Source organism: Pleuronectes platessa, chromosome 14 (assembly GCF_947347685.1).
Source record: "Pleuronectes platessa chromosome 14, fPlePla1.1, whole genome shotgun sequence".
NCBI classification, from domain to species: Eukaryota; Metazoa; Chordata; class Actinopteri; order Pleuronectiformes; family Pleuronectidae; genus Pleuronectes; species Pleuronectes platessa.
In genome coordinates this window covers 6,142,544-6,167,943 of record NC_070639.1, presented here as the reverse complement: position 1 = coordinate 6,167,943, position 25,400 = coordinate 6,142,544, and the positions used below count along the sequence as shown (strand labels likewise).

The 25,400-nt window shown below is 41.2% G+C and overlaps 1 protein-coding gene across 1 annotated transcript; it reads right to left on the bottom strand.

The window, feature by feature from the left end:
• Nucleotides 1-115: 115 nt before the first annotated feature.
• Nucleotides 116-24,940, bottom strand: trappc10 (trafficking protein particle complex subunit 10). Its single transcript, XM_053439819.1, has 23 exons — nt 24,760-24,940; nt 21,493-21,574; nt 19,136-19,271; nt 13,615-13,814; nt 13,314-13,509; nt 13,002-13,113; nt 12,600-12,847; nt 12,246-12,392; nt 11,880-11,994; nt 8,778-8,854; nt 8,471-8,562; nt 7,910-8,050; nt 7,491-7,600; nt 6,722-7,239; nt 6,461-6,602; nt 5,864-6,022; nt 5,069-5,298; nt 4,595-4,695; nt 4,255-4,378; nt 3,584-3,748; nt 3,274-3,454; nt 2,506-2,700; nt 116-1,828 (listed from the first exon to the last, which is right to left on the bottom strand). The coding sequence occupies exons 1-23, from the start codon at nt 24,818-24,820 to the stop codon at nt 1,581-1,583; spliced, it is 3,780 nt and encodes a 1,259-aa protein (XP_053295794.1). The 5' UTR covers nt 24,821-24,940; the 3' UTR covers nt 116-1,580.
• Between the last annotated feature and the right edge of the window lie 460 nt (nt 24,941-25,400).

The following is a 25,400-nucleotide window of genomic DNA, read 5'->3' as shown; positions in this document are numbered from 1 at the left end:
TATATAAAGCGTCCATTTACTGTTCAATACTCACAGCTTTGTTTTGGGGTTGTTTCACACTTCTCGTGCTTATGATGCTGTCACTAACATGCTGCTACAAACACCCCACATTCAATCAGTTCCAAGATTTGTTTTAATATAGTTGTCAATCAAAGATGATCTTGATTTGAATCATTATTTACAGATCAGTATGTACAGTGGTCAAACCGAGAGAACAAGGCTGTAGTTACACTGTGTGTGTGTCTGTGTGTAGGAGGTGGGGACAGAAGTAGCTGACATTCATCCTTTCAAATAAATGAATGAATAAATCTAAAAAACAAAAACTTATTTCACTCATTCATTCATTCAACGGCTAACAGTATGTGTGCTAGCTCCGACAAGGATTTGGCAACACACACACACACGAACACCACTCACACAGAATAAATATACACACACAGTATATAAACAATCCACTGATAGTTAAGACAACTGATAGACAATAATGTGCATGATGATTCTTATCTCATCTCATCTGATCTGATCCCACCAAAACACTCATACGGACACACACAGACCTTCACACATACACTAAACTACAGCTGAACATATACTCACACACACACACACAACACACTGTTAAGTCATCACTGGGTTTATATTTGAGATTTTTATTTCTGTGCTGATGTTTTCATCCGATTCTGACTAACTACGATTTTGCTTTAAATAAATAGAAATAAAGTTATTAATCTCATTTCATCGAGCTGCGCGCAGAGCTGTGATGTTATTATTAGAGTGAGGAGGTGAGATCCCCTCACAAGTAGTCACAGGAAACTCATCCAGGACACATTTTTGATTCCAGGTGTGAAACAGACATATTTAGAGTTGACCACTTGTGATCTTTATCATATTTCATGTGTCGGTCAGATTACTGTGGGCTAATCTGGCTGATATTATGAATTAAATTATTCTTAACTATACACCAGTGGGTATGTTTCCTGTGAGGACTGTGGATATGTTGTCTCCTCAGGTTTGTTAACCTGCCTGGTTTTGACTTGTATCATATCTGAAATGAAAGCCAGCAGCTTATTTAAGTGACTTCTCAAATATGAAAGCGGTGACAGGCTCAGCGACAGCACGTACAGCTGGAAACACTCAGTCAAAGTTACAGCACTTGAACAGCTGATCGAGGGCACACACATCTAGGGCTTTGGTGCATCATGGGAAAATCAGGAGTGTTATTCTTCAGTTTGAAGGAGCACAGCAGTCGCCGATCTGATCGATCAGTCCATATATATATTTATATCTTTATAACTATAAATCCATCCAATGACCTATGTACAAAGTATGGCAAAGAAAAATCTTCATTTTAAGTTATCAGCAGATGTCATTGGCTCTCCACTGTCTTGTCCATTATGTTTCCAGTGATGTGAATGGTTCATGCTTGGGGGAGGGCAGGAGTCCGTACCGGCAAACCTGCAGAGGTCTTCGGCATGGACTCATGCTGCAGATCTTCCCCAGAGCAAAAGCTCAGCAGAGTCCATCCAGGGCCTCGGTTTAGTCCTGTAAGAGGAGGACGGGGAGTCTTCTCGCCACCAGGGTCATGTGGCGTTGACCTCCATGATGTGGTCGTCGCTGGAGGGCAGCACCAGGACCTGCCGTGCGTGGCTGTGGTTGAACGCCTGTCCGGGGCCGAAGGGCTCTAGCCGTGGCATGGCCACGCCTTTCTGCTGCTGGTCGGCACTGCCCACAGAATGGACGCTGCCCCGGCTCCGGATGCTCGCTGTGTCCCCCTGGTCGTCCAACGTCTTGTCAAGCAGGGACAGACTGTCGTTCTCCACGCAGCTGTCTGAGCAGGGCAACAAACAAACTATTTAGCGTCCACAGGATGAGAAAAAGCATCGACAAAAGACCATAAGATTTACTGAAGGAAAAATGCAGAGACCATTATTTTCTTACTAAAGTTCGATATTTGGTTGTATACGTTTTCTTTTTAATTAATGTTATTAAGGATAAAATGAGTGAATAAACTGTAAAATATACAGAACAACATTTTTTAAATGATTGCCAAATTATTTTGTTAAGGCAATATATTTTTATTGGGCCTAAAAATAAACCCAAGCAAACTAAATTCAAGTTAAAATGTGTTATATTTAGTGGTTTAATAGTTCAACTATGTCTGCTGTTGCAGCAGGTGAATGTGACATGTCTTTACAAAAACACAATCCTCAGTGTTACTTTGCATTTTTCAGCTTCATCTAAACTCAATGGGCTCATCATGTTCAGTTTGTTAACAACTTGTTATTCAGTCTCACAACGACTCCTCCTTAATAAGTAATGCTGTCACATCTGTGATACCACCTGCTGCTAGTGGATCATCAGCTGTCGGAGACTGAGCATGCTTTAAATGTCTTTAAGTGATTTTACATCTAATGTTTTCCGGGAAGTTCAAGCTTCCCTTTCGTCATTAAGTGATAAACTGATAAACAACTAATGATCTGTGGTTCTACATTCAGAGTTTCCTACCAGGGTCTGGCTGAATGGCCACCGCTGCAGTGTGGGGCAGGTACTTCAGCACTTTGATTTTGGGGAAGGGCAGATGTCCTGCGAACAGAGGCATCACCTCGATCTGCACCTTGTGGGTGGCATCTGCTGTCATGGGCATCGACACCATCCCTGAACTCTTCCCACACACTGCCCAGTTACTGCTGCTGTCAGCCACTGTGAACACACACACACAAGATATGGTCACAAAGAACCGATGTTTTGTCTGTTTCAGTCTCTATGTGCCAAGAGCAAACAATCCCTAAAGTCATTAACTTTTTTTCCTGAGAAATTAACAAATACGTCTCTCAATGTAAATTAAAGCGATGATTTATTGCCTGGATCTGTTCTCCTCGAGGGGGGGGGGGAAATGAGCTTTCGGTGTATTTTTAGCAAACGGCTTACATCGCAAAAACACAGATTGTTTTGTTTTCAATAATTTATGACATTTTTACAACAAAATTATTAACTGATACATTTTTTTAATCATGTGAAAATGAGTATTCAACTTTGAACATCGACATTTTTGTTTAGGTTTGACGTTGATTGATCAGTGAAACAAACCCAATTCTAATATTTTTGGCCATTTGACTAATTATTTAGCAAATAGTAGTTGTTTGAATCACATTTCGAATGAGTCGCATGAGCACAAATGTTTAGCAACCCCAAAACATCAAAACCCTTGTGTTTGAAATACTTTCCATGCTACTGGATGAAAAGCTCACATGGTGTGTTCTTCTCCAGACTTACCTTCATACATGAGTTTAGTGGTTTTGAGTCCATCACTGTCTGTCTTGCTCTCCTCTGCAATCTCCCCCTCTGCAGGTTCAGTCAGTCGTGTTATACACACCTCAAGTCCACAGAGGAGGCCAGAACGACAGTACTGTTCACCAGCAGGGGGCAGGATCTCAGCTCTCACACTGTACAATGTCTGACAATATCAAAAGTGGTTATTTACAGTCGCACAGTCTCTGGTTGTGGCAATAAACTCAAAACAGACATGTTTGGTTTCCCTGTCCGTGTCAACATAATCAGAGCCATTAGAGCAAAGACAACTTACAGTGACTCTCTCGAGCTGAAACTGGTAATGGAAAGGTTTGAGGGAGGAGACGTCCTGGTTGGTTAAAGAGAAGTTGGCAGAGAAAACACACTGGAGACAGGACGGCAGGTCATCCTTCCAGTTCACCTCCCACAAGCAGAACACACTGTGCTTACTGCACAAAAGCTGCACACAGAAACACACCAGATAACAACATGAATTAATAGTTAATGTAGTTTTAACAATCTTGCATTTTGACAATCAGACAAAAATAAATAAATACCAAAACTCTGAAAAACTGTAAAATATCTCCCTCATATATAACTGTCGTCACATGGTAAAGACAATGGTTGACATTTTTATTTGGAGATCATTATACTGTACTTGAGAATTGCACATCAGATAAGATGCCTCAAAAGTGCCCGGACAGTTTAAAGTTCACTTTCCTGCGGATATCTAAGCTCCTCCCACTTCCTCTACTGCTCAGCCCCACTCAGGAAACAAGGAAACATTTTGGCTGCTGATAAACATGGTCCTTCTTCCATTACCCAGAATTCATTATTATGAATTGGGGACTCTCTAATATTACAATATTAACCATCAAATATTTTACAAAAACTAAACCCTTTGTCAGAGACTTACAAAACTATTTACTGATGTATTCTCTTCTCAGTGACGTTTGTTTGGTTCACCTGTTGTGCTTTGGTGGTCAGGGACTGTAGCTCCAATGACTCATGCTGCTTCTCGGTCAGCTTCACTTCTGCCAGCGTGAAGTTCACGTCTGACACATTCTGCACACACACCTGGATGTACTTCCTGTTGAATCAGGGCAAAGGTCACAGACCAGACATGAGACTTTGGCATCTAAGCGAGACAGTTAATTCCCATGGATTCTTACTGTTTGTTCAACAATTCAAAAATAGTACCATTTAATGAACAAGGTAATCATTTTAGTAGCGTCATGATTTCTTAAATGTTGAGATCACAAAATCAAATCTATTAGTCAATGTGATTTCTGAATTGGAGACATACCGGTTTCCAGCAGAAAGCAGTGAGTGTTTGGTCTTGAAGGGGATGTAGAAGGTGAGGGCGAGCAGCGTGGAGTAAATTGACCAGGGACAGTCTATAGACATCTGTGGACACAGCAAAAACTTTACCATCAATCTTTTAACTCATCATTGTACAAAAAACAGCCAACTGTCCCACAAACGAGGTAATATCCGACTAATAATGGGTATGCTAATGGTGATTATTTTCCTAATAATAATTGGGTTGCATCAGAGAAGTTAAATAAAATCTCTGTTAAAACATACAAATTCAAAGTGACTAAATCAAATTAATTATTTTGTCGAATCAATAGTCTCGGAAAACAGAAAATCCTAACTGCTACAAACTAATGTCACTTATTGTCACAAGCAAACAATAAATCTTTCCATCACTATCTACCCCACATAATTAGAAATTTGTCCCCCACTCTTAACGTGTGTATTTGTCTGTGGGCCTCACCCTCTGGTCGATGGCGGTCATGGGCGTGTCAGGATGACTGTAGCTGCGTGGTCTATGGCGGACCTCCCCATTGGTCAGCCTCTCGTTGGCGGGCCGGTCGTATCCGGATGGGATGATGCACAGGACCTCCAGCTGGAACTCCAGAGTGTGGTAGGGAGGGGTTGGGGGCAGGCTGATGCTGGTCACCTTTTCAGACGACTGGATGGAGAGGACGCTTTCACTCAGCAACTCTGAACACGGCACGACGACAGAACGAGAAGTCAGGAAAACTTCAAAGCAGCATGTGTGTCAGTTACAGCTCTTAACAAAAAAAAAATTAGAGACGACTTTTTAACTGTTTCCATACCAACAAACCCAGTCCACATTTTTATTAGATTTGAGGAGAACCATTGTAACTGAGTACTTCATCAAAAGAGAGCGTTACCGACTGTACAATGGAGCTCTTTCCAAAAAAAAATTCCACACTTTGCACTTGGCAACCTACTGGCTGTAACCAACTTTCTGTAGAAAACCAGTCTTATAAACATTTTGTAAGAAACATGGCTACATTGGGGTGATAAAGAGAAAACTAGTTAAAATTGGTATATTAGTGCTGGAAAAAACTGATTTCCGGCAGATTTCAAACCAAAGAACAAGAAGAAGCGGCAAAATATATTTAAAAGAAAGACAACTACTCTCAAACAATAATTAAATCCAAAGTTCAACAAAACAAATACTGAAATGACTAACTAAGTATCAAAGACGACGTCTTAAGATTAATGTAATTCAGATTGAAATAAAGTGAAATTAACTGACCACCCGCAGGGTTGCTGATGCGGGCGGAGCAGCTGCTGGAAGGCAGGATGGGCATGGTGTCTGTGTTACTGAGCTGCAGAGCGTCTCCTTTCTTCACAGTGTAGTGACCCGTCAACAGAGTGAACTTCACCATCTGAGGCAGACCAGCTAACAGCGGCTCTGAAAACAGATAAACAGCGACTGTTAGGCATGCTTCACGCTGACATGGATGTCAAACATTAAAACATCAAATATAAGTGAAGGCTCATTTGTGCACGCATTCTGAAAGCTTACGGACATTGAAGAAAGAGACGAAATGGAAGGAAACCACCGGTAATCTTGGGGGGGCATAGCAGCCAATAATTTTAGCGAGAGAGCCATAAGACATTCAACGATGGCAAAAAAATTTCAGACACTTTGTGATTTGGTATGAAACTACAGTCGTTTCTAAGACGTTTCTTTGCCCAGGCACAGGGACAAATAATTCTCCCACTTATGCCTCTTTCTTAAGACGTACTGAGCACTAAATCCTTCACTGTTCTTGTACGTAAAGGCAGCATAAATAAGACTAAAAAATGTAGAATCACAATTCACACATCATATAAAATTAAATCTGACCTGAGAGCGGCTCTACAGTGAGCTGTGGCTCCTGAGAATACACTTCATACTGGACTGATGGGTAGATGTGAGGCAGCACAAACTGCACCTGACCCACTGTGGCACACAGCTGACGCAATGTGTAAGTCCCCGGCTGCCCACTCTACAACGAAGAAAAGGGAGAAGTACAAGGTGACATAGCAAAAGGTGTGAGGTGAGAAGAATAAAGGATAGCAGTCAAGCAAATCTTGAGAAAGGAGGAAAAACAAAAAGATCTCTTACTGGTGCTGTGAAGGTAATTCTGTTATCCCCAGGTTCTAATGTTACATCCTGCACTTTCAGCATCTGTGCTCCTTCCTTCATGGCAACAGCAGGACTGACACAGTTGGGTGTGTCTGGTGGCGAGCTGCTTTCATGACGACGCATGATCAGGTGAGTGTTTTTACACACCACTCCTGTAGAATTGAGAGAATTGTCTGACGGACTTCTGTCGTGAATTTCATCCAGTTCTAAAGCAGGACCCGAGGCCGAGGAGGAGGGGGGGCCCGCTGACGAGCTGCCATGGTTAAACTCTACTGTCCCTGGGTTTGTTTGTCTCTGCAAAGCCTTCAACCTCCCGTGATCCAAGTCAAAGTGAATGCTAGCAGCTACTTGTTGTATGTGCACGGACACGGGCATCAAACATCTCAGAGTGAGCTCCACCTGCAGGACGGCTCCAGAGTGCACGGACGCAGTCGCTGGGTGGAACTGGAGCCGTGTGAGTTGAGAAAACACGCCCATGCTGAGGGTAACTTTTTGGCCTGCGAAGGAAGAAAATTACTTTAACGTAAAACAATTATTTCCTATTGTTCAATGTTTTGTTTGGATTCACCAGTAAGAGCTTACTGTTAATTATACTTGGAAGCACGTTTTATTATGATTAGCTGGAGTTTAATATACCGTACATACTGATGTAGATCAGTGGTTATACTGATCAGATAACAACCATATAACCCGCTCAAAAAGACTGATTATAGAAAATATACATGCTGGTCTTTTCCTGATTACTTACAGTCCTCGCCTGACTTGGCAGCAAAGGTCAAAATTTCCTGACAAGAGTGTGTCCTCTCCTCTGTGGTCAGATTTGCGTCACCGGCCAACAAGGCACTAGTCTGCAGGTAGCTGTGGTGAGTCGTTAAGAAAAAGAAAAGTAATACGGTGCTTTCGCGCAAGGAGCAAGAATCAATCACAAACTTTGAGGTGAAATGGATTCTTCTGTTATCTTCCCAAAGATGTAGGACAACAACAAGTATGAACACTGTCCAGCAACATAACCCTGATTAAAAAAATGACAGAGTCTTTCTATTATAGAAGTAAAGGCACAAAGAACCATTTTGTCATTGATGACGTAATTTCCTCTGCTCCACTGGAAAGTTGACATATTGAAACAGTGACAGGCGACCTATGTGACCCTGGTGCTTTAAAGGATACTCTTCAGTTCTGCCCAGCAGTTTCTGACATGCCGCGATCTGTTTTCTGGTGTGAGTGACAGGGAGGCTCCACCCCTCTGATACATATGACTTCAGAGCTTCCTGTAAGAAGTTTTCTGCTTTCTCGGGGTCCCCCTTCCTCCTAATACACACACAAACAAAATCATCAACTTGGGGTTTTAAGGCAACAGGACAATGATCTGTTCTTAAAAATACATTTCTAATGCTTTTAAAACCCTCTAAAGCTATACAAATACATAGATTACAGCTAGTGACAATAAGTGAAATTATTAAACAATCTTAAAGCCGCTTCAATCTATAGTACATAGAAACACAGTTAATCCTGTCACTGCATGAGGAGTTTGACTTCTGAGAAATGTGTTTGAAATGTTGCGGTCAACTGGACTTTTATGGCTTCACATAAACTGTCTAATTCGACGCCTCCCTGGGACTACGTGGGTGTTTACAAGTAATGAGTTCTGAAGAGAATATCCTTATTCAGCAAGAATAACTGAAAACAACCTTATGGCTTGCTTAAACCAGCAGCTTTAACCTTCCTTACATGTAAAACTCTGCAAGGCTTTTCCCCACCAGTCTGGCAGAGCGTAGCCGCCCAATGGCCCTGTACATTTCCATAGCCGCGTGGGAGAGCTCCTGATGCAAGAAGTGTCCGACAAGATGAGAGTGGAGGCAGAGGGGGAGGGAGAGGGGGGCGGGAGGAGAAATATAATCAGACAAACTGCTTGAAGTTTCCAGGAGGTTACGTCAGACAAATTGAACTTAAAAACTGGTACATGAATTCAGGGAATGGGTTTGATGGCAAGCTTTGAAAACTCCTGAAATAAAACCATGGTGAGGATTTGACTTACAAGATAGTGTCTTTCAAAGGCCTCCACAGATGACAAAGCCTCTTTTAGCTTTTTGTAAGGGCTCTGCAAACTGTTGACTGAGGAGGAAAAACACAAAAGACTTAGAAACGAGGAGCACACAGTTTATAATTGTCCTCCAAATAAGAGTCAGGCTTTTTCATTACACTTGGTCTAACAAGCTCAGACTTGTTTCGGACAGGAGGCAATTCAAACCCTAAAGGCATGGACACACAGCAATGAATGACCACATAATCAGACTGCTGTGTTGCTTCGTGTCCTCTGTTAAAAGCTGCACTTGAACTGTGGCATCTGAAATGTATATTCAGTCTGCAACAGCATTAGAGGAAATATAGATACTCTTGAGTCACATGTATGTGCCAAGACAAATAAAAATACTAGTGCTGTCAAACGATTAAAATATTTCATAGTTAACTCAAAATTAATCGCAAATTTGTATGTATTCTAAATGTCCCTTCATTTATTTTTTCTCCATAATTTTTTTTTTCGTTTTAATGCTCTATCAACATGGACAAGTGGATTGGCTTGCTTTATGCAGTTGTTTTATTTTATTGAAAAACAACATTGCCAAACAGGGCAGTACAAAATAAAATTATAAAGTGCACATTTCAGGTAAACAAGGACTCAGCCTATAGTGCAGCTAAACCATGGCTTAATATTTTCTTTTTTTCAAGTTTGCTGTGAACATAGCAGTCAGGCCTCTGAAACAGACAAGCAACATAGACACCAACTGGAGCTTCTGCTCTGATCAAGAAGCTGAGGCGCTGATCTCTGATCAGCTGAGACCAGAGAAACTCAGTGTTTTCACTGTTTCCATAGTTAAGAAGCAGTCAGTCACTGAGCGGCTGCTGCACGTGAACGAGCTCTGATCTCACAGTGTCTCTCTGAGCAAGTGCGCGGGCGCGGAGCCCCGGACCGGCGCGCTATCTGGGAGCACACATACACACACACACACTCGCCCGCTCCTGATACTTCATGACGGCCTGATACGATGATGTTTAATAATTATTGTGACTTAGTCAACCACCAACATGCAAAAGCGTGTGCCACACGGCGAAAGCGTGAGAGTTGGTAGCTCTGCGTTAATCTCTCGAGAAAAAAATGTAACTGACAGCACTAAAAAATACATAAAGCAAAAATAAAACAGTAGAAAAACAACAGTTTGCAATGTTTGGGATTGGAGTATGTAAGGACAGCCATATATCAACAAGTTAAATTTCAGACTTTTTAAGACCCTTTCAAGATAAAAAGGAACTTAATATAATCCCAATGTCAAGTACGACAAATATGAAGAGAGGAGCGAAGAATAACTGGAGATAAGGTGAAGCAGCCTAGTATAGCAGAACCCTCAAAATGCCACGTTATTTTGCAAAAATACAGACAGTCTTTCCCACAGCGAAGCTGAGTGTACAGCAAGAATATTGATGTGTTTGTAAACACAGTTATCAGTTCCACGTTGGTCTTAATTGTAGTTTTATTACATCATATCTGTATTGTTGAGAAAGTACAACAAAACATGCAAGCATCTCACCAAAACAATAGGAAAAATAAAATTTTAACACACGACAAAAGAGCTAAATAAAAAAATATTAATATAATTCAGACAAACCTTAACATATGTACGACCCACTACATTCTTTTTCAAATATATTTTTAGACTTTATAAAGCGTCAATTCAGATTACTGAAGACTATTAGACTATTTAAGACCTCCTAAGATCCCTCTAAATTAGGGATGCACCGATTTATCGGCCGAACATCGGTAGAGGCCGATATTCGCCTCGTTTACTGATATCGGCTTATCGGTAATAAACTTGACTTTCACCGATATCATTGGCCGATGTTCATATTTGTTGTAAACCCGCTGGGCACGTGCCGCAGCTGGGAGAGCTGTGGCGGCGGCCACTCTGGACGCGTGTCGGGCCCTTCTCGCGGATCACCTCAGCTACGGCGACCGCTGGGGGAACCCTTCGGCTGGCGCCTAGCAGCTGACTGAGAACTGGTGCGGACCAGGGGAATCCGACTGTTTAATTAAAACAAGCATCGCGAAGGGCCACGGTGGGTGTTGATGCGATGTGATTTCTGCCCCGACACTAAAAACAGTTAAAACTGAGGAGGGCTTGTTAAGTTATCTTGACTCACGCAGTGTAACTTGGCGTAAAAAGTATGAGCGTAGCGTCTGTTTAAGTTCTTTATTCTCATGTGCATCGGCTCTATTCATCCGTCTCATGCACAGGTAACGAGGGAACTGACAACATACGTTATACACACAGAAGCCGTAACACCTCTAATAAACGGGCAATACTGCTACCGTAAATCAATGAGAAGAGCGTTCTCTATAATGATACTTTAACAGGGCTGTTTTAGACAGGGTAAAAAGGTGCTGTTTTAAATAATCCTTGTGGTATTTTGACCAAAATATGTTACAGTCATTTCATTAAGATCCCAAGGAACCATTTCAACTTGCGGAAAAATGGTCATTATATGTCTCTGTTAAATAAAGTTTAGTTAAATCAAAGATTGTTTCATAAATCTGATTCAATTTGTGTCATTAAAAGATAAGAGTGATGAAGGGCTGAACATTTTTTAAATAGTGCTTTTTAAATAATTATTTAATTATTTTTCTGGCACAAAAGGGTGAATGAATAACAACAAAAAGAAAATAAACAAATATCGGTATCGGTATCGGCTATCGGCCAGATTGTTATTTTAAATATCGGTATCGGCCAAGAATTTCCATATCGGTGCATCCCTACTCTAAATCCTTCTGATGACAAAAGGGAAATTTGGATGTGGCATTTTTTTAACTAATGCTCATCTCCTTATGGAGAAAAAAAATGAAGACAATTATGCATTTAATGGGTGCAAAGACCTAAGTGATCTATGATGGCTGAGTAAGGCCAATGGATCAGGATACATTTCAACAACTACAGGCAGCAGACGAGCATCGACTGTTACCTTGGTGCATAAGGGCCGTAAATTACAACCTGTGTGTTAATGTCAAAAATGGGAAAAAGTAAAAGCTGGATGCCCCTGTAAACTTGCATTTAGATTTTCAAAACTCACACTAGTTCCATAAACTCACCAGTCTCAGGTCTCTCATCTCCCAGTCCAGCTAGCAGATCTACAGTCCTGTTCAGGTCCTCAGATGTGGGTCCCTTCTCTGACACCAGGCCACAGTGTTCCCCCAGAGACTTCAGCTGATGAAGGCAGACAGGAAAAAGAAGGAAGAATTTTATTTGAAATATAAATCAACTTTAGAGAAAATTATCTGAAACCAAATATTTACTGTGTGATATTCAAATTGTTATTGATAAAATTAATTAAAACTTTGTTGTTTAAAACCCCCCAAAAAATGTTAATGCACTGCTGCAGATCAGAAAATGATGTGCAAATTATTTCATGTTAACAGCATGATTGAGACAAGCAACATCGTTTATTTATTTCCTACCTTGTCAGTTGCATAAGCCCACAGCCCGACAGTATGGGAGCAGTTTGATGCTAACTGGACCTCATCACAACAACCCTCGATCCTGTGCAAAACCTCCAAGCAGCTGAGGAACACCCAGCAGTCCAGCGCCCCCTCCAGCACCGACACCTGAATGAGAAAATGAGTTACATTCAGTTCAGTCAGTGCCATCCATTTAAATAAGAACATTACATTATTTGTGTTTGACCTCCCGTCTAATAATGTCCGAACATTCCCTCAATCTCACCATTGTATGTCTAACATACTACATTCTTATTTTCCACAAAATCAAATTCTACTTTCATACAAACTGAACATGTAGGGGTGTCTGTTTACCTCGAGCAGGCGTAGCTCCTGGACACAGTTGTGCAGCAGCTCCAGTGCTCTTTGGGTGACCTCCCAGGGCCTCTGGAGGAAGATGAGTAAGGTGCACTGGCGGGAGAAAAGGTAGCTCCTCAGATCCAACAGGCTAGCCTCCCCTCGCTGGATCCCATCCCTCTTTTCCATGTCAATGGGCCGCCGAAGCAGCAAGCCGCTCCAGTTGGTTACTGGGGCACAGAATGAGCTGAGCCAGTTAGCTGTATCTGTGGATAGAAAAACACCAGTAAGAACAAAACCATAACCCACATTTTTTTATAGTGTTAACAGATAACGCATTCACAAATAGCTATTTGGCTTATTTTACTGTATAGGATTGCCATATTGCAAATGTCTATTGTACTGGTAGTAGAAACATACCTCCAGCTCCAAAGTTCAGGACATACTGGGTAAAAAGAGCATCGAGTTCATCATACTGGACCAAGGCATCTTCAAACTGCTGCAGCATCTCGAAAACAAAGGCAAGCTCTTCCTACAAATTCACACAAACACACGGACATGAGACACAGCTGCACTCTGAAATTTAAATATCAGGGTTGGTTTCTAAGTTTAATGTTTAATCTGTAGTTTTATAAAATGGCCAGACAAGTTTTTATGTTATTTCAGTAATAACACAACCGCGTTTACACTTCATTGCTTAAAAAAAACTATATGTGCTTCTTTATTGCTTACCTGGACCATGAAGTATTCACAGAAGCTCCAGCCGGGCTGTGTGCGTTTTTCTCTGAGCGTCCGCATGTCGTCTTCAAATCGACCCAGGTTCTTGGTGAAAGACATCAGGAGGAGAGTTCGCAGCTTGAGTAATAAGGAATTCCAGGATTCCTGAGAGCGAGACGAGTCTTTCAGAGGATCCGATAGCACCACGCACCTGCACCGAAGAACAAGACGCCTTGTTTACTCTGGGACATCAATGTAGGAACAAAACAACCACTTTTTACTGTTACTGTGGCAGAAGCAGAAGGAGTCTCCTCACCTGTCATTCTGTTTGTTGCAAAAATCACTTCGGATCTTGTCCACAATGGAAGCACGAGGCAGGATGTTGGTCTTGTTCTTCTTCTTAGTATCGTTGGTCTCCACGACGATGATGACCCAGTCTACTGAGCCGTGAACCCGCAAGCTGTTCTGCCAGCGCATCACGTCCTCCTTCACTGTGCCCTTATATACCTCCGTATCCTACAACAAAACAAAGTGCCTTTAATATTAAGACCATGTGAGGGCGGAAAGTAACAGACCTATGGAATAAGTGTGACATAAATAGTATGGATGCTCGATTAATCGAATTTTAATTATGGGGTCAAACGATCGCCAAACTACTATAATCGAGTTGAAACGATTATTTGTCTTTTTTTTTTTTTTAAAGAGACGCGCATGCGCAATTCAGTCCTTCCCCCAAAGCATTCAACGCGGCCCAGCTGACTGGCACTCACTCTCAAGCAGCTGTAGAGTGAAGGAGGCGAGTTGTGTGTGTGGTGACAGGCGGTATTTAAAAAACAGCTAGAGTGGAAAAAAACAGAGGGAGGGCAGCCCGACAAACTTTTTCTCTCGTCTTTGATCGACAAAAACGGGAGAAAAAGTTCTCTTGTATGGGAACACTTCGGATTCGAGGATCCGACAAGGAGCAGCACCACACAATGTAGCGGCCGCTCACCGTCTATTCTCATGCGAGCAGCCGCATTGCTGTTCACACCAGACATAAGCCTGCCTGTCAGCCCGCATTTCTCCGCTTGTTGTTGTATGTAACCCGTTCAATGTTGGGGTTCAGGGGTAAATGATGATGGTCCTCATAGCCCCCCCCAACCCCTCTCTCTCTCTCTCTCTCTCTCTGTCTGTCGGCTTGTGTGCTTGTAGTGGGGGGACAGATGGGGACATTTAATAATGAGAGGAAATTTAAAAGTTCTCAGTTACAAAGTGTTTTTTATTGAGAGTGTTAGGGTTGCCATCATTAAGGGTTTGAATAACCGGGCACCGGTATCCTGGTTTCATGGAGGAATAAGACACGCAGCATTCATCTGTGTTTACCCAACCACAGACATTTAAAGAAAAAAGCGTAGACTTCCGAATAAGGGCACATAATAATCGTTTCAATAATCATGATTTCGATATTGTCCAAAATAATCGGGATTATGATTTTTTCCATAATCGAGCAACCCTACTAAATAGCATCATTAAAATCTTTCTTCTGCAGTATAAAGTGTTGATTAATGTATTATTTATCATTGTTTATTAATTATCTATAACACTGGCTTCATATTTTTGTCTGAATGTCCTTAACATGGTTGCCGGTGCCTCCCACAGTTGGCTGATTGTGGATGGATCCACAAGTAGATGCAGAAGCTAAACTGAACTATTTCAGCGGTAAGATAAAAGCCAGTAATTTATTTCCATACAAATACAGATGTTAAGTGTGCCTCGTCTGTGCAGTGTGGTTTTATAGCCTGTGCAGGTTTGGACATTGTCTACAGCGCTGCCCAACTGTCCACACCACCTGTGATGCTGTCATGCTATGTGCACAGGATTTGCTGCTCTGTGTAAAAAAAGACAAGGACTTGACAGCTCTGCCTGTCCACAATATTCAGTCTGCTTGTAATGTTAACAGTGGGTGCATTGACTGACATCTCTTTAACTCTAAATGTGTCTATAAAACTCTTCCAGCAGAACGCCTTGTACCTTTTTACACCCAACGTACCTCTATATTAACACCTTCCCCTTAAAAACAAAACAAAACTTAACTGCTGCGACTGTGTCATCACAGCTTGTGCAACTGAGTGATGAAATGCTCGACTACACAACCTACATTGTTCCATCCTGCAAGAACACACAGGCTCACTACTCCCACACTAATCCTTAGGAAATGTCATGAGTCACGGGTCGATAACAGCACTTCCTTAAACTAACCAGCTGCTCTGTCAGCAGCACAAGTTTCCCTTTTCCCGTTCTTGTTTTTCTCAACTCTGCTGTCCTGAAGCAAGTTGACCAGAGTAGATGTTGAGTTCAGGCCCCTTAAACTGCCTGAAGTTACACCATGTGCACAATGTTGCATTGAATATTTGCAAACATAAGGTAAATCTTTAACTAAAATAATCTCTAAAAAACACTATACACATACAATAGGTTAGAAGCATTATATAATGACATTTTCAAAGTCAACATAGTTATGCCACCATTATCTGAACTCAGTGAACTTGCATATCTGCCGATACCACCTTGAGTGTAGATGTATCTTGCATTTGAAACTAGCTGTGACCTATTTTTGGCCAGACAGGATAACTGCAAGACCTATTCTATTCTTAGAGATTTGACAAGCAGTCGTTACCCAGTCCTGCAAAGACATGGACTCAACAAACTGAATCAATATTCTGTTTCTCCAAATTCCTTAACAACATAAAGAAACCAGCTTTGACTCAATCTCTAATTGTCAACACTCATTGATTTGACCATGCTTTTATGATGCCCGAACCCTTAAAAGGATCAGTGTGTAAAATGTACAGAGACAAGTCAATGTGTTCCAGAGAGAGACAGCGGTGCAGAGAGCTGTTCACTCTACAACAGGGGTCTTCAACGTTTTTCAGGCCAAGGACCCCCAAACTAGTGGAGAGATGGAGCAGGGACCCCTCACAATATATATTTTAGAAAATTGTGTTTTATATTAAACTGGGACTAGTGCCATATATAAGGATATAGGATAGCTACCCTGTTATTGTGCATTCAATACTAAGCTATTCAAATATAGCAGGGGTTAATGTATTCATGTTTTTAATTTAAACATGTGCTAGGTACAGGGTGGCCATGCCATTGCCATTTATAAACATACATCTTGCATACAACACTGAGCTATTAAGTAATTCACAGATTCATGTTTTTATTTTAAACATGTATGTAGAAGAGACAGTGAATCCTCAAGCCATCTGTGGATGGCACACATACGCCCACATTAGTGAAATGTCTGACCCTGATGGGTAGCACACAACTTATCTAACCTTGGACGGATGGAAGTTGTCAGGCAGAGGGTCAAATCAGCCTCTCAATATGTCGGATGCATGTTAATGTGTATTTAAAGACATTTAAATTTGTGGGGGGAAAAAATTGGTTAGAAAGTAAATACAAAACTATAAAAAAATCAACCAAACATTTTTCGCGACCCCCCTGCACTACCTCTGCGGACCCCCTAGGGTTCGCGGACCCCCTGTTGAAGACCTCTGCTCTACAATGATGCAACAGCACAAAAGTTCATGAGAAGCTGACCACCATCGTCTCGATAATTAAACATTACACACGAGTAGGGTTGCAAAATTCCGGGAATATTCAAACCTGGAAACTTTCCACGGGAATTAACGGGAATAAACTGGAAATTGTGTGGGTAATTTATACTAACTGTATTTACCTTGTCATATACAGACATAAATATAAACATTTTGTTTTGTCATAGGCTGATTTGAGCCCTGAGGAAACCTTGGGCACTTGACTATATGCCTCTGCATCTTTGTGTCATTCTTAACATAGGTCTTTGCACAGTATATGCAAATGTGCCAGTGTTAATTTTGGCAGCTATTTTTGATTTAGTCTTAGTCTTTTTACGAAAATGCATATTAGTTTTAGTCACATTTAGTCATTTTTATCCTTCTTAGTTTTAGTCTAGTTTTAGTCGACGAAAACGAATTACATTTTAGTCTAGTTTTAGTCACATTTAGTAGCCACATTAAACTCCTTTTCTTCTTAGGCCAAGGGACCCTGTGTTTTGTCTAAAACTGCAAAATAGTCTAGCTTGCAGTACTTAAGTTGTCCATTAGATATCCCTACCAGCACAGGTCTATAGCAGGGGTCGGCAACCTTTACTTTCAAAAGAGTAATTTTGCCCCCTCTTTCCCCAAATAAAATTTGTCTGGAGCCGCAAAACATGTTTGATAACAAAGCTAATAAAGTTTAATATAAAGTTATACTATACTAAACTATAGTTTGTTGCATTTACGAAATTATAGAACGACAATAAAGAAAACTCTTGACATTTTATTGCTATTTGTACCTGTTACAACAAAGGAAAACACAGAACACTTATGAAGAGAAGAAAATACACAGGCAAGTGTAGGCCTACTTTGAAATAAATTAAATACAGAACTTTGTAGGGCTATTTGAATAAGAAGTACCCTATTTTGAAATAAATAAAAACATATAGCTGCAAAATATATATTTAGTTTTAAATGTGAAAACAAAAAGTGAGAGCAGGTTAGACTGGAGGCGGACACAGAAACTGAAGCTCGGTACAAACTAACTGCAGCTTCTGCTCTGATCAAGAAGCTGCTGCGCTGATCTCTGAGCAGCTGAGACCAGAGAAACTCTGTGTTTTCACTGTTTCCACTGTTAAGAAGCTGCTTCACATGGACGAGCTCAGATCTTATGTCTCTGAGCGAGTGAGCGAGGCGGGGGGCGGAACCTCGGGACCGGTGCGCTATCTGGGGCGCACACACACACACACACAGACACACACACTCACTCGCCCGCTCCTTATACTTCATGGCGGCCTGATACGATGATGTTTAAAAAAATTATTCTGACTTAGTCAACCACCAACATTTTCGTCTCGTCTCGTCAACGAAAGTTAAAACAGATTTAGTCATAGTTTTTATTTTCAAACAATCGTTTTCGTTACGTCTTCGTCATGGGAAAAAGATTGTTAACGAATATTTTTCGTCATCGTTTTCATCAACGAAATTAACACTGAAATGTACACAGCTTTTCTTCTACATTGGCTGGGGTGAAATGTCTCCACACAGGAGATAATGCACGTGGCAATGCTCTGTAGAATAAGATGAGAAAAAAGCTTGTAAAAAAACACTAAAGCAATGCCAGAGATATAAATAGTTGGCCAATTGGAATAGTCTTTAAAAATATTTTACAATTGATTGATAAATGAATAGAAATAGGCTAGATGAACAATCCTAAATCAGCATGCTAATATATTTTCCCCGGTAAAATCATCAAAACTTACCTGACTAGTCCTGCACACTACAGCAGGCCTCAATAGCTCTGCTGTAGTATGCAGGATGCTGGCAATTATCTGTGCATGTGATGGAGAAATGCACAGTGGAGGGTTGAAATTCAACTTGCAGCGTGTGCTGCATTCCATACATCTTTAAAATAGAGTTTTGAATGATGTTTTTAGTGCTCAGCGTTTAATTTGTGTAATTTTTCTTTTTTTCAAAATTCCCAAAATTCCCTAGCTGAATATTCCCATGAAAAGAGTCCGCAAAGTTTCCGGAAATTTACCGGAAATTGTCCGCCCCTTTGCAACCCTACACACGAGTTCAAATGCAGCAGTAGAGTGAAGCAGGGCAGTGAAATCTAAATATGTCACTCAGAGCTCCACACTGAACAGACACACGTCTTTTCTGGTTAAATGTCAGGTGGTATCACTAACACCGGAGCTGTCAGCAGTTTATTACCAAGTGGGAACATTTCCACACCATGGTATCCCTAGTGTGTGCTGCAAAAGTACTCACACAGCAGTCGGTCCAGTAGATATGGAGGAAGGGGAAGGTGAGGAGAGCCTTGTTGCCCTCCTTGGGGAGGAGTTCCTCTTTAAATTGGACAAAATTAGCTTCAAGATGGATCATTTTTGGTGCACGGCCGTACGTCCTGTAAAGAAAGGAAATCAGAGATTTACATAGATAATCATCACTGGTATCCTTTATCTACACTCACACGTAATACTCTTAAATAGAATAGCATAGCAGACGTCATGTTAAAAGCCTTACACACTTTAGTTCTCATTTCAACTCGTAAAATTCAAGGTGATGTAATATCTCCTCCTCCATTTCCATTCAGCCGTAATAGAAGACATCCTTACATAATACACAACAGAATAAAACGTGAGGATGAGAGTAAGTCATACAAAGTCCCCAGAGCTCCCCCCACACACTATCAAATAGGGATGTCCCGATACAACTTTTTCACTTCCGATACGATACCGATATTGTAGCCTTGAGTATTGGCCGATACCGATATCAATACGATACGATATAGGCACAAATCATACATATATTTATTCCTTATTTTGTTGTGTGGAATGTTAGAAAAGGCTTGATAAAGTGATGTTACTGTTACTGATGTTGTAGTGATATAACAGAAAACAATAGTCAGCAACAGTAGGTATAGGAAAAACTGACCCATTTATTATTAACCAATTGGTTACATAAATTTTAACCTTCAACATAAGAGTATTACCTCAACAAATCCAATGAAAACAAAATGTTATATTTAAAGTGCAAAATAACCACTGGTTACCAACATCATTATACAATTGAATAGAATAAATTAAATTTTAAAGTGCAAACAATTCAAGTTCACTTCAGTTATTTTTCTACTGTCAGCATATGTTGGAAACAACTGTGGGCAGGGACAAAAACAACAAAAACTGTAGGAATAATGTAGCGAGGTTCGAGGTGCTCCATTAAGCGTTTAAACCCGACATTACTCACCACCGACAGGGGCTGGTCATCAAGCACAATAAACTGGGCTATCTTTTCTGTTATGGCCATTGCCTTTTTGCTGTCCCGTGGTAGTTTGTCATAGCCTGGATGCCAGACGAATTTAGCCCCGCCCACAACAGATTTGGTCGGGCAGTTCGGTCTGGGGTCGCTCCATTGAGAAAAAATTATGGCCGGACTGGGCCAATCAGATTGTCAGGGCGGGCTTTATACGATGATTGACAGATGATCAACGGTAACGTAATCAACCACGTCATCACAGTGCCCTCGGGTTGAATTCGTTTTCAACAAACATGCCTGCCGCTGGCGAGCTGAGATGTGTAGATGCTGCCATTGAGTCTATTTTAGAAGACATCGACAGCGCATTCATTTTGAAAGAGGAACACAGAACGTGGAGGCGACGCCAGAGCACCGCGCTAATCCCTATCGCCCCGGCGCCTGGCTGTTCACACCGGACACTGAAGCGACGCTGAACCGCCGGGCAGCGCTAATAATATCACCCGTTGATCCAGTAGATCGCTGCACGGCTTTGTGCCGGTCACACCGGAGGCTGAAGCACCGCGCTGCACCAAGGCTGCCTCGCGGTGCTTCAGCCTCCGGTGTGACCGGCACAAAGTTTTAACATGGGAGTGGATGGGAGCAGCTGTTATTTAAGGCTTGGCGCTGCGCTGAAGCGTCCGGTGTGAACCCAGTAAATAACTCACAATGCGTGTCCGAGTTTACGGTAAAATACTTCCACACAGCCGACATCACTACACCTTGCTGCAGGCACACACGTTGTCGTTGTTGTGATCACGTGGGCTGTGCATGCTGGATCAGAGACGCTCTTCTTCCGCGGCCGGCACCAACGTTAATTAAGGGGCATTACCACCTACTGTGTTGGAGTGTGATCAAACCAGAGTCACCTATTATAGAAGTCCTGGAGCGGTAAATGGACAGCTTATATCGGAGCGCTTATATCGGAGTTTTTAGATTCAGTCCGATAAAATCCGATATTCACTTTTTTGGCTGATATCGGACTGATTTCCGATATCAATATCGGATCGGGACATCCCTACTATCAAATCTCTCTATCAGAGCAAAAAGGGAAGAAAGGGGAGTGAGACACGTTTCTGACCAAGTCAATTTTGATTATTTATTTTTCCACAACCACACATTTAAACTCTAAACTCTTACAGTTAAAGAACTAAATGATGCTTGCCTTTTAAAATAAATGGGTAATGCATCTGATGTCTTGTGGTAATTATAGTGGAATATGTAAGAGGGCCAAAACTAAACAAAAATTCAACATAGCCCATCGACTACAGCGTCCGAAATATATATTTAATACCATTTAAGTCCCATGATGCATTCAGTAGAGCAGTACTCACCTCCTCCATTCCATTGGCTCCCTAGGAAGTTGTTGGGCCAATGACGTATAGAGAGACGTAAACAAGCCCTGGTCTCCAGCACCTGGGATGGGGCCAAAACAAATGAACACATAATTACAAAGTGCTTGTATTTGTAATCATTAAATAATTGAAGTGATAGGAATGCACCCCAAAACAAATGAACACATAATTAGAAAGTGCTTGTATTTGTAATCATGAAATAATTGAAGTGATAGGAACGCACCCCAAAACTCAAGTGCAAATGCAAAACCTCAGAAATTTAATTTTTACTCTCCTAGTAAAATTGGTAAAGAGAGCACATATTATGCTCATGTTTTCAAATTCCACATAGATGAAGTTCCACAACAGCAGTGACCATAGAGGACATTATTATATTATGTTGCATTAATGAGCAAAGAAACCATATCAGGAAATATATGCAGCAGAATTATCAAGAACAAACTGAAGTTAAGGGTATTTCTAAAGTCTAAAAGAACACTAGCACTGTTTGTCAGTTTGTCCAGAGATCCAATTTTCATTTGAGATAATGTACTGTATTAAAGGTTTACACAGACAGTGACCACTTATGGGTTAATGTCCTGCTGTGCTCTTTGCCTTTATCTGCTCTCTCATGTTTAAAAGCCTGTTAAATGTACATAATCTGTTATCTTGAATGAGTAAACTTCTTTTACCACACGACGAGGTATACGACAGTGTTTGCAACATAGACTCTCGCCTCTTTCCAAAAAAAAAATCAGAGACACTTTGCTGAAATTTCTTCTTCCCTTTTTGTTGTTGGTATATTTGCAATGAATAACTTGACCTTTTTCTGATTTACTTGTTTTGTCATTGACAGCAGGCTCCAGACCAATTAAATAGATAACACTGAAAGCAGCGTATCATGATCATCAATCAATCAATCAAATTTTATTTGTATAGCCCGTATTCACAAATTACAATTCATCTCATAGGGCTGATCAGCAGAACAATTTCCACTGAAACACAGAACAACACTATTATAGCAATGTTTACCCAAACTACACAACTGATCACTCATTTTTAAAACAGTAACTTCAGGTCCATTTCAAAACCCTTGGATATTAGCTCTTGATTGCAATTGATTCCTATGTTCCTGCACATGCTTTGAGACACAAGAGTCAGTCGGTCTAAAGTGCTACATGCAGCATCTTTTGGAGGGTTGATCCAAGACCCCGGTCTCCTAATACAATCTCCACTGTAGCTCAAGAATGAAGTGACTTAAATTTCACATCTGGTGCCTCATTTCAGAACTGGGTCACCACATACAATGAAGGAACCGTGTAAAAATAATCCCTTTTTGTAAGAGTGTAAACGGGAACACTGCTCTGCCACTGTTTAGCCAGCTTGGATGTAAACACCTTCAAACATCCTGCAAGTGGAAAGTCAGCACTCAAACTTCACAGTCAGTTCTTTTTTAATCCAGTGTGGTGAAGCTGAGCCCAAACACCTCTCAGTGCTGAATGTCTGACTACATTGTGAATCAATTAGTGTAGTTGCTCATTGTATAAACATAACAACAATTTAACTACGTTTAATGTTTGCATCCCGGGTGTCCACTCAACATTGTGACAAGATATTTCTTAATCTTTTTTATTTGAGTGATTTGATGTGAAACTCTCAGCTGATTGATATTGTCTTGGGGCGCTTTCACACCTCCGTTGTTTTGTTCAGACCTTGTGACTTTTCAATTTAGTCCGAAACCAAAACCACAGGTGTGAAAGGTGCCTCACACCACAGTCCAGAACAATGAACCAAAATGTAATCTCGGTCAGGTTCAAAGAGAACCAAGGTCTGTTTCCTTTTTTAGTGGTAGTGTAGTTGGGACAGAATTAAACAATAGAAGAAAAAGAAGCAGCAGCGGTGCTCAGGATTGCTCGTAGGACATCCATTTTTCTGGTAGTATTGATATCACAGTGGCAAGGAAATGAACACGGTGAATCAGTTCATACATTTTCTCTATTGAAAATGGAAAGACAACTTTTCCATGCACTTTGTTTAAAAAAAGTTAGCAAATACAATGGCTACACTGACAACAGGCCACCGTCACACGCATACCTGTCAACAACTAATCCAAATATAGGCCGACACAGCCCACATAGGTGATGACGACAGGACGTATGCATGTAATGAAAAAATTCCATGCCTCTTGCCCAATGTCGGCGGGGCCTGGCTACAGCCCTCCCGACACCCTCAATGGATAAGTCCTACAGATCATGGATGGACGGTTTCCAAGATCTGCAACCCACCTCTCACAGAACACTGCTCACTGCATGAAACAACAGGCATCTGCCGCCTTACACAATGAAACAAATAACAAACACTGTTAAATGTAAAATGTTTCATTACATATTCTGATTTGGAAGTGCCCTTTCCTAGCTCAGCCTCGGTTTGCATCTCCTCTCAAAGTCTAAAATATTCAATTCCCTATAGTAGAAACGCATTTGAAAAGCTGGAGCCAGAGGATGCTTCAATGATCAGTGTGGTAACAGATAATAATGATTACCGTTTGGGACACAACCCTTAAGTTGTTTGTTTTCCCACCATATTCCACAGATGTCACAGTGAGGATTTCAGGTGCACACACTCTCAGGAAACACATGTGACTTGGAATCTACACAATCTACTGATGGTGTCACAGCCATGTTTACGATTTCCTTTAAAATTCCGACTTGCCTGCACCGGACCTCTCAGGACCAGTCTGACCTAAAAAAAAGGAGCAGCCTGCGGCGGGAGGTGAAGCTGTCACCCGGCTCCTAAAATAACCCCTCCACCGAGACGCTTCCAAGGGGTTTGTGAATGGAAAACCGACCCCACCGTCCAGGCATCATGTGGCGACTGGTGTCTGTGCTGTTGAGCCAAAGAAGAGGTGGCTGTCCAGAGGGGAACAAGGTGAAGTCCTTCCCCAAAAATCTGCAGCGACTGGCCGTGACGTTACATCGTTAGCTCGGCCTGTTAATCAATGTAGCCACAAGCTAGCTGACGGCGCCACCACTTCCCATGCTAACACTTAGCACAGACAGCTTTACAGCGTTGAAGTATGAAAATATCGCATCTCTAGAAAGTACAAATTAAACCTCCATTACCAACAGACACACACATGCGGTGCTTTCAACCTGGTTAATATGAGTGTGCCTGCTAGCTTAGCTAGAACAAGCTAATGACACAAGCTAGCAGGCTAACTGTCACAGAGAAAATAAGAGTGGACGTTTGTTTTTCATCAACACTCACATGTCACGATCGGCTTGTTTTCCATAGTATAGATGATGGGTTTTTCCTCTTGACTCTCCATATGTGTCAGCGGTGGGACCCCATGGAGATGACATACAAACACAGCTTTATTATTAGTAAGTGCTTATGTGAGCACTTGTGTTCAATCGATGGGGCCTGTGTCCCAACTGCACTTCCGGGAAGTACGTCAACTGTGCGTCATTAAAGGGCCGACCTGTGCTTTTTTTTCTAAAGGGCACGTGAAGTGGAAGTTTTCAGATGCTTTACTCGAGTACAAATACCAGACTCTTAAAATACTTGATTACATATAACATCGAAAAAAAAAAAAACGCCATAATACAGCAAATACTCAATACAATAAAGTACAATCATCACACTATATATATATAAAAAAAACAGGAAAAAGTATCACACTGTTAAGTCCTGCATTCAAATGCTACCTAAGTACTTTTATCACAGAGTACACGTAAAAGAGTAATTATCACCCGATGAAAATACTAAATTACAAGTAAAAGTACAATTATCAGACTATAAAAATACCAAATTACAGCTTTTAGCAATCACCACACCATACACAATACTCAAATACAATAAAAGTGTAAATACCACAGTGTCCAAAATACTTATTTACTTGTAAAAAT

Bases quoted from the DNA above. Each gene is read 5' to 3' on its own strand.
- trappc10 (XM_053439819.1), bottom strand. From the start codon at position 24,820: ATGGAGAGTCAAGAGGAAAAACCCATCATCTATACTATGGAAAACAAG. The intron at 3,749-4,254 runs GTGAACCAAACA...TTCTGTGTGCAG, and splicing joins TGACCACCAAAGCACAACAG to CTTTTGTGCAGTAAGCACAG. The intron at 2,701-3,273 runs GTAAGTCTGGAG...GTGTGTTCACAG, and splicing joins CACTAAACTCATGTATGAAG to TGGCTGACAGCAGCAGTAAC.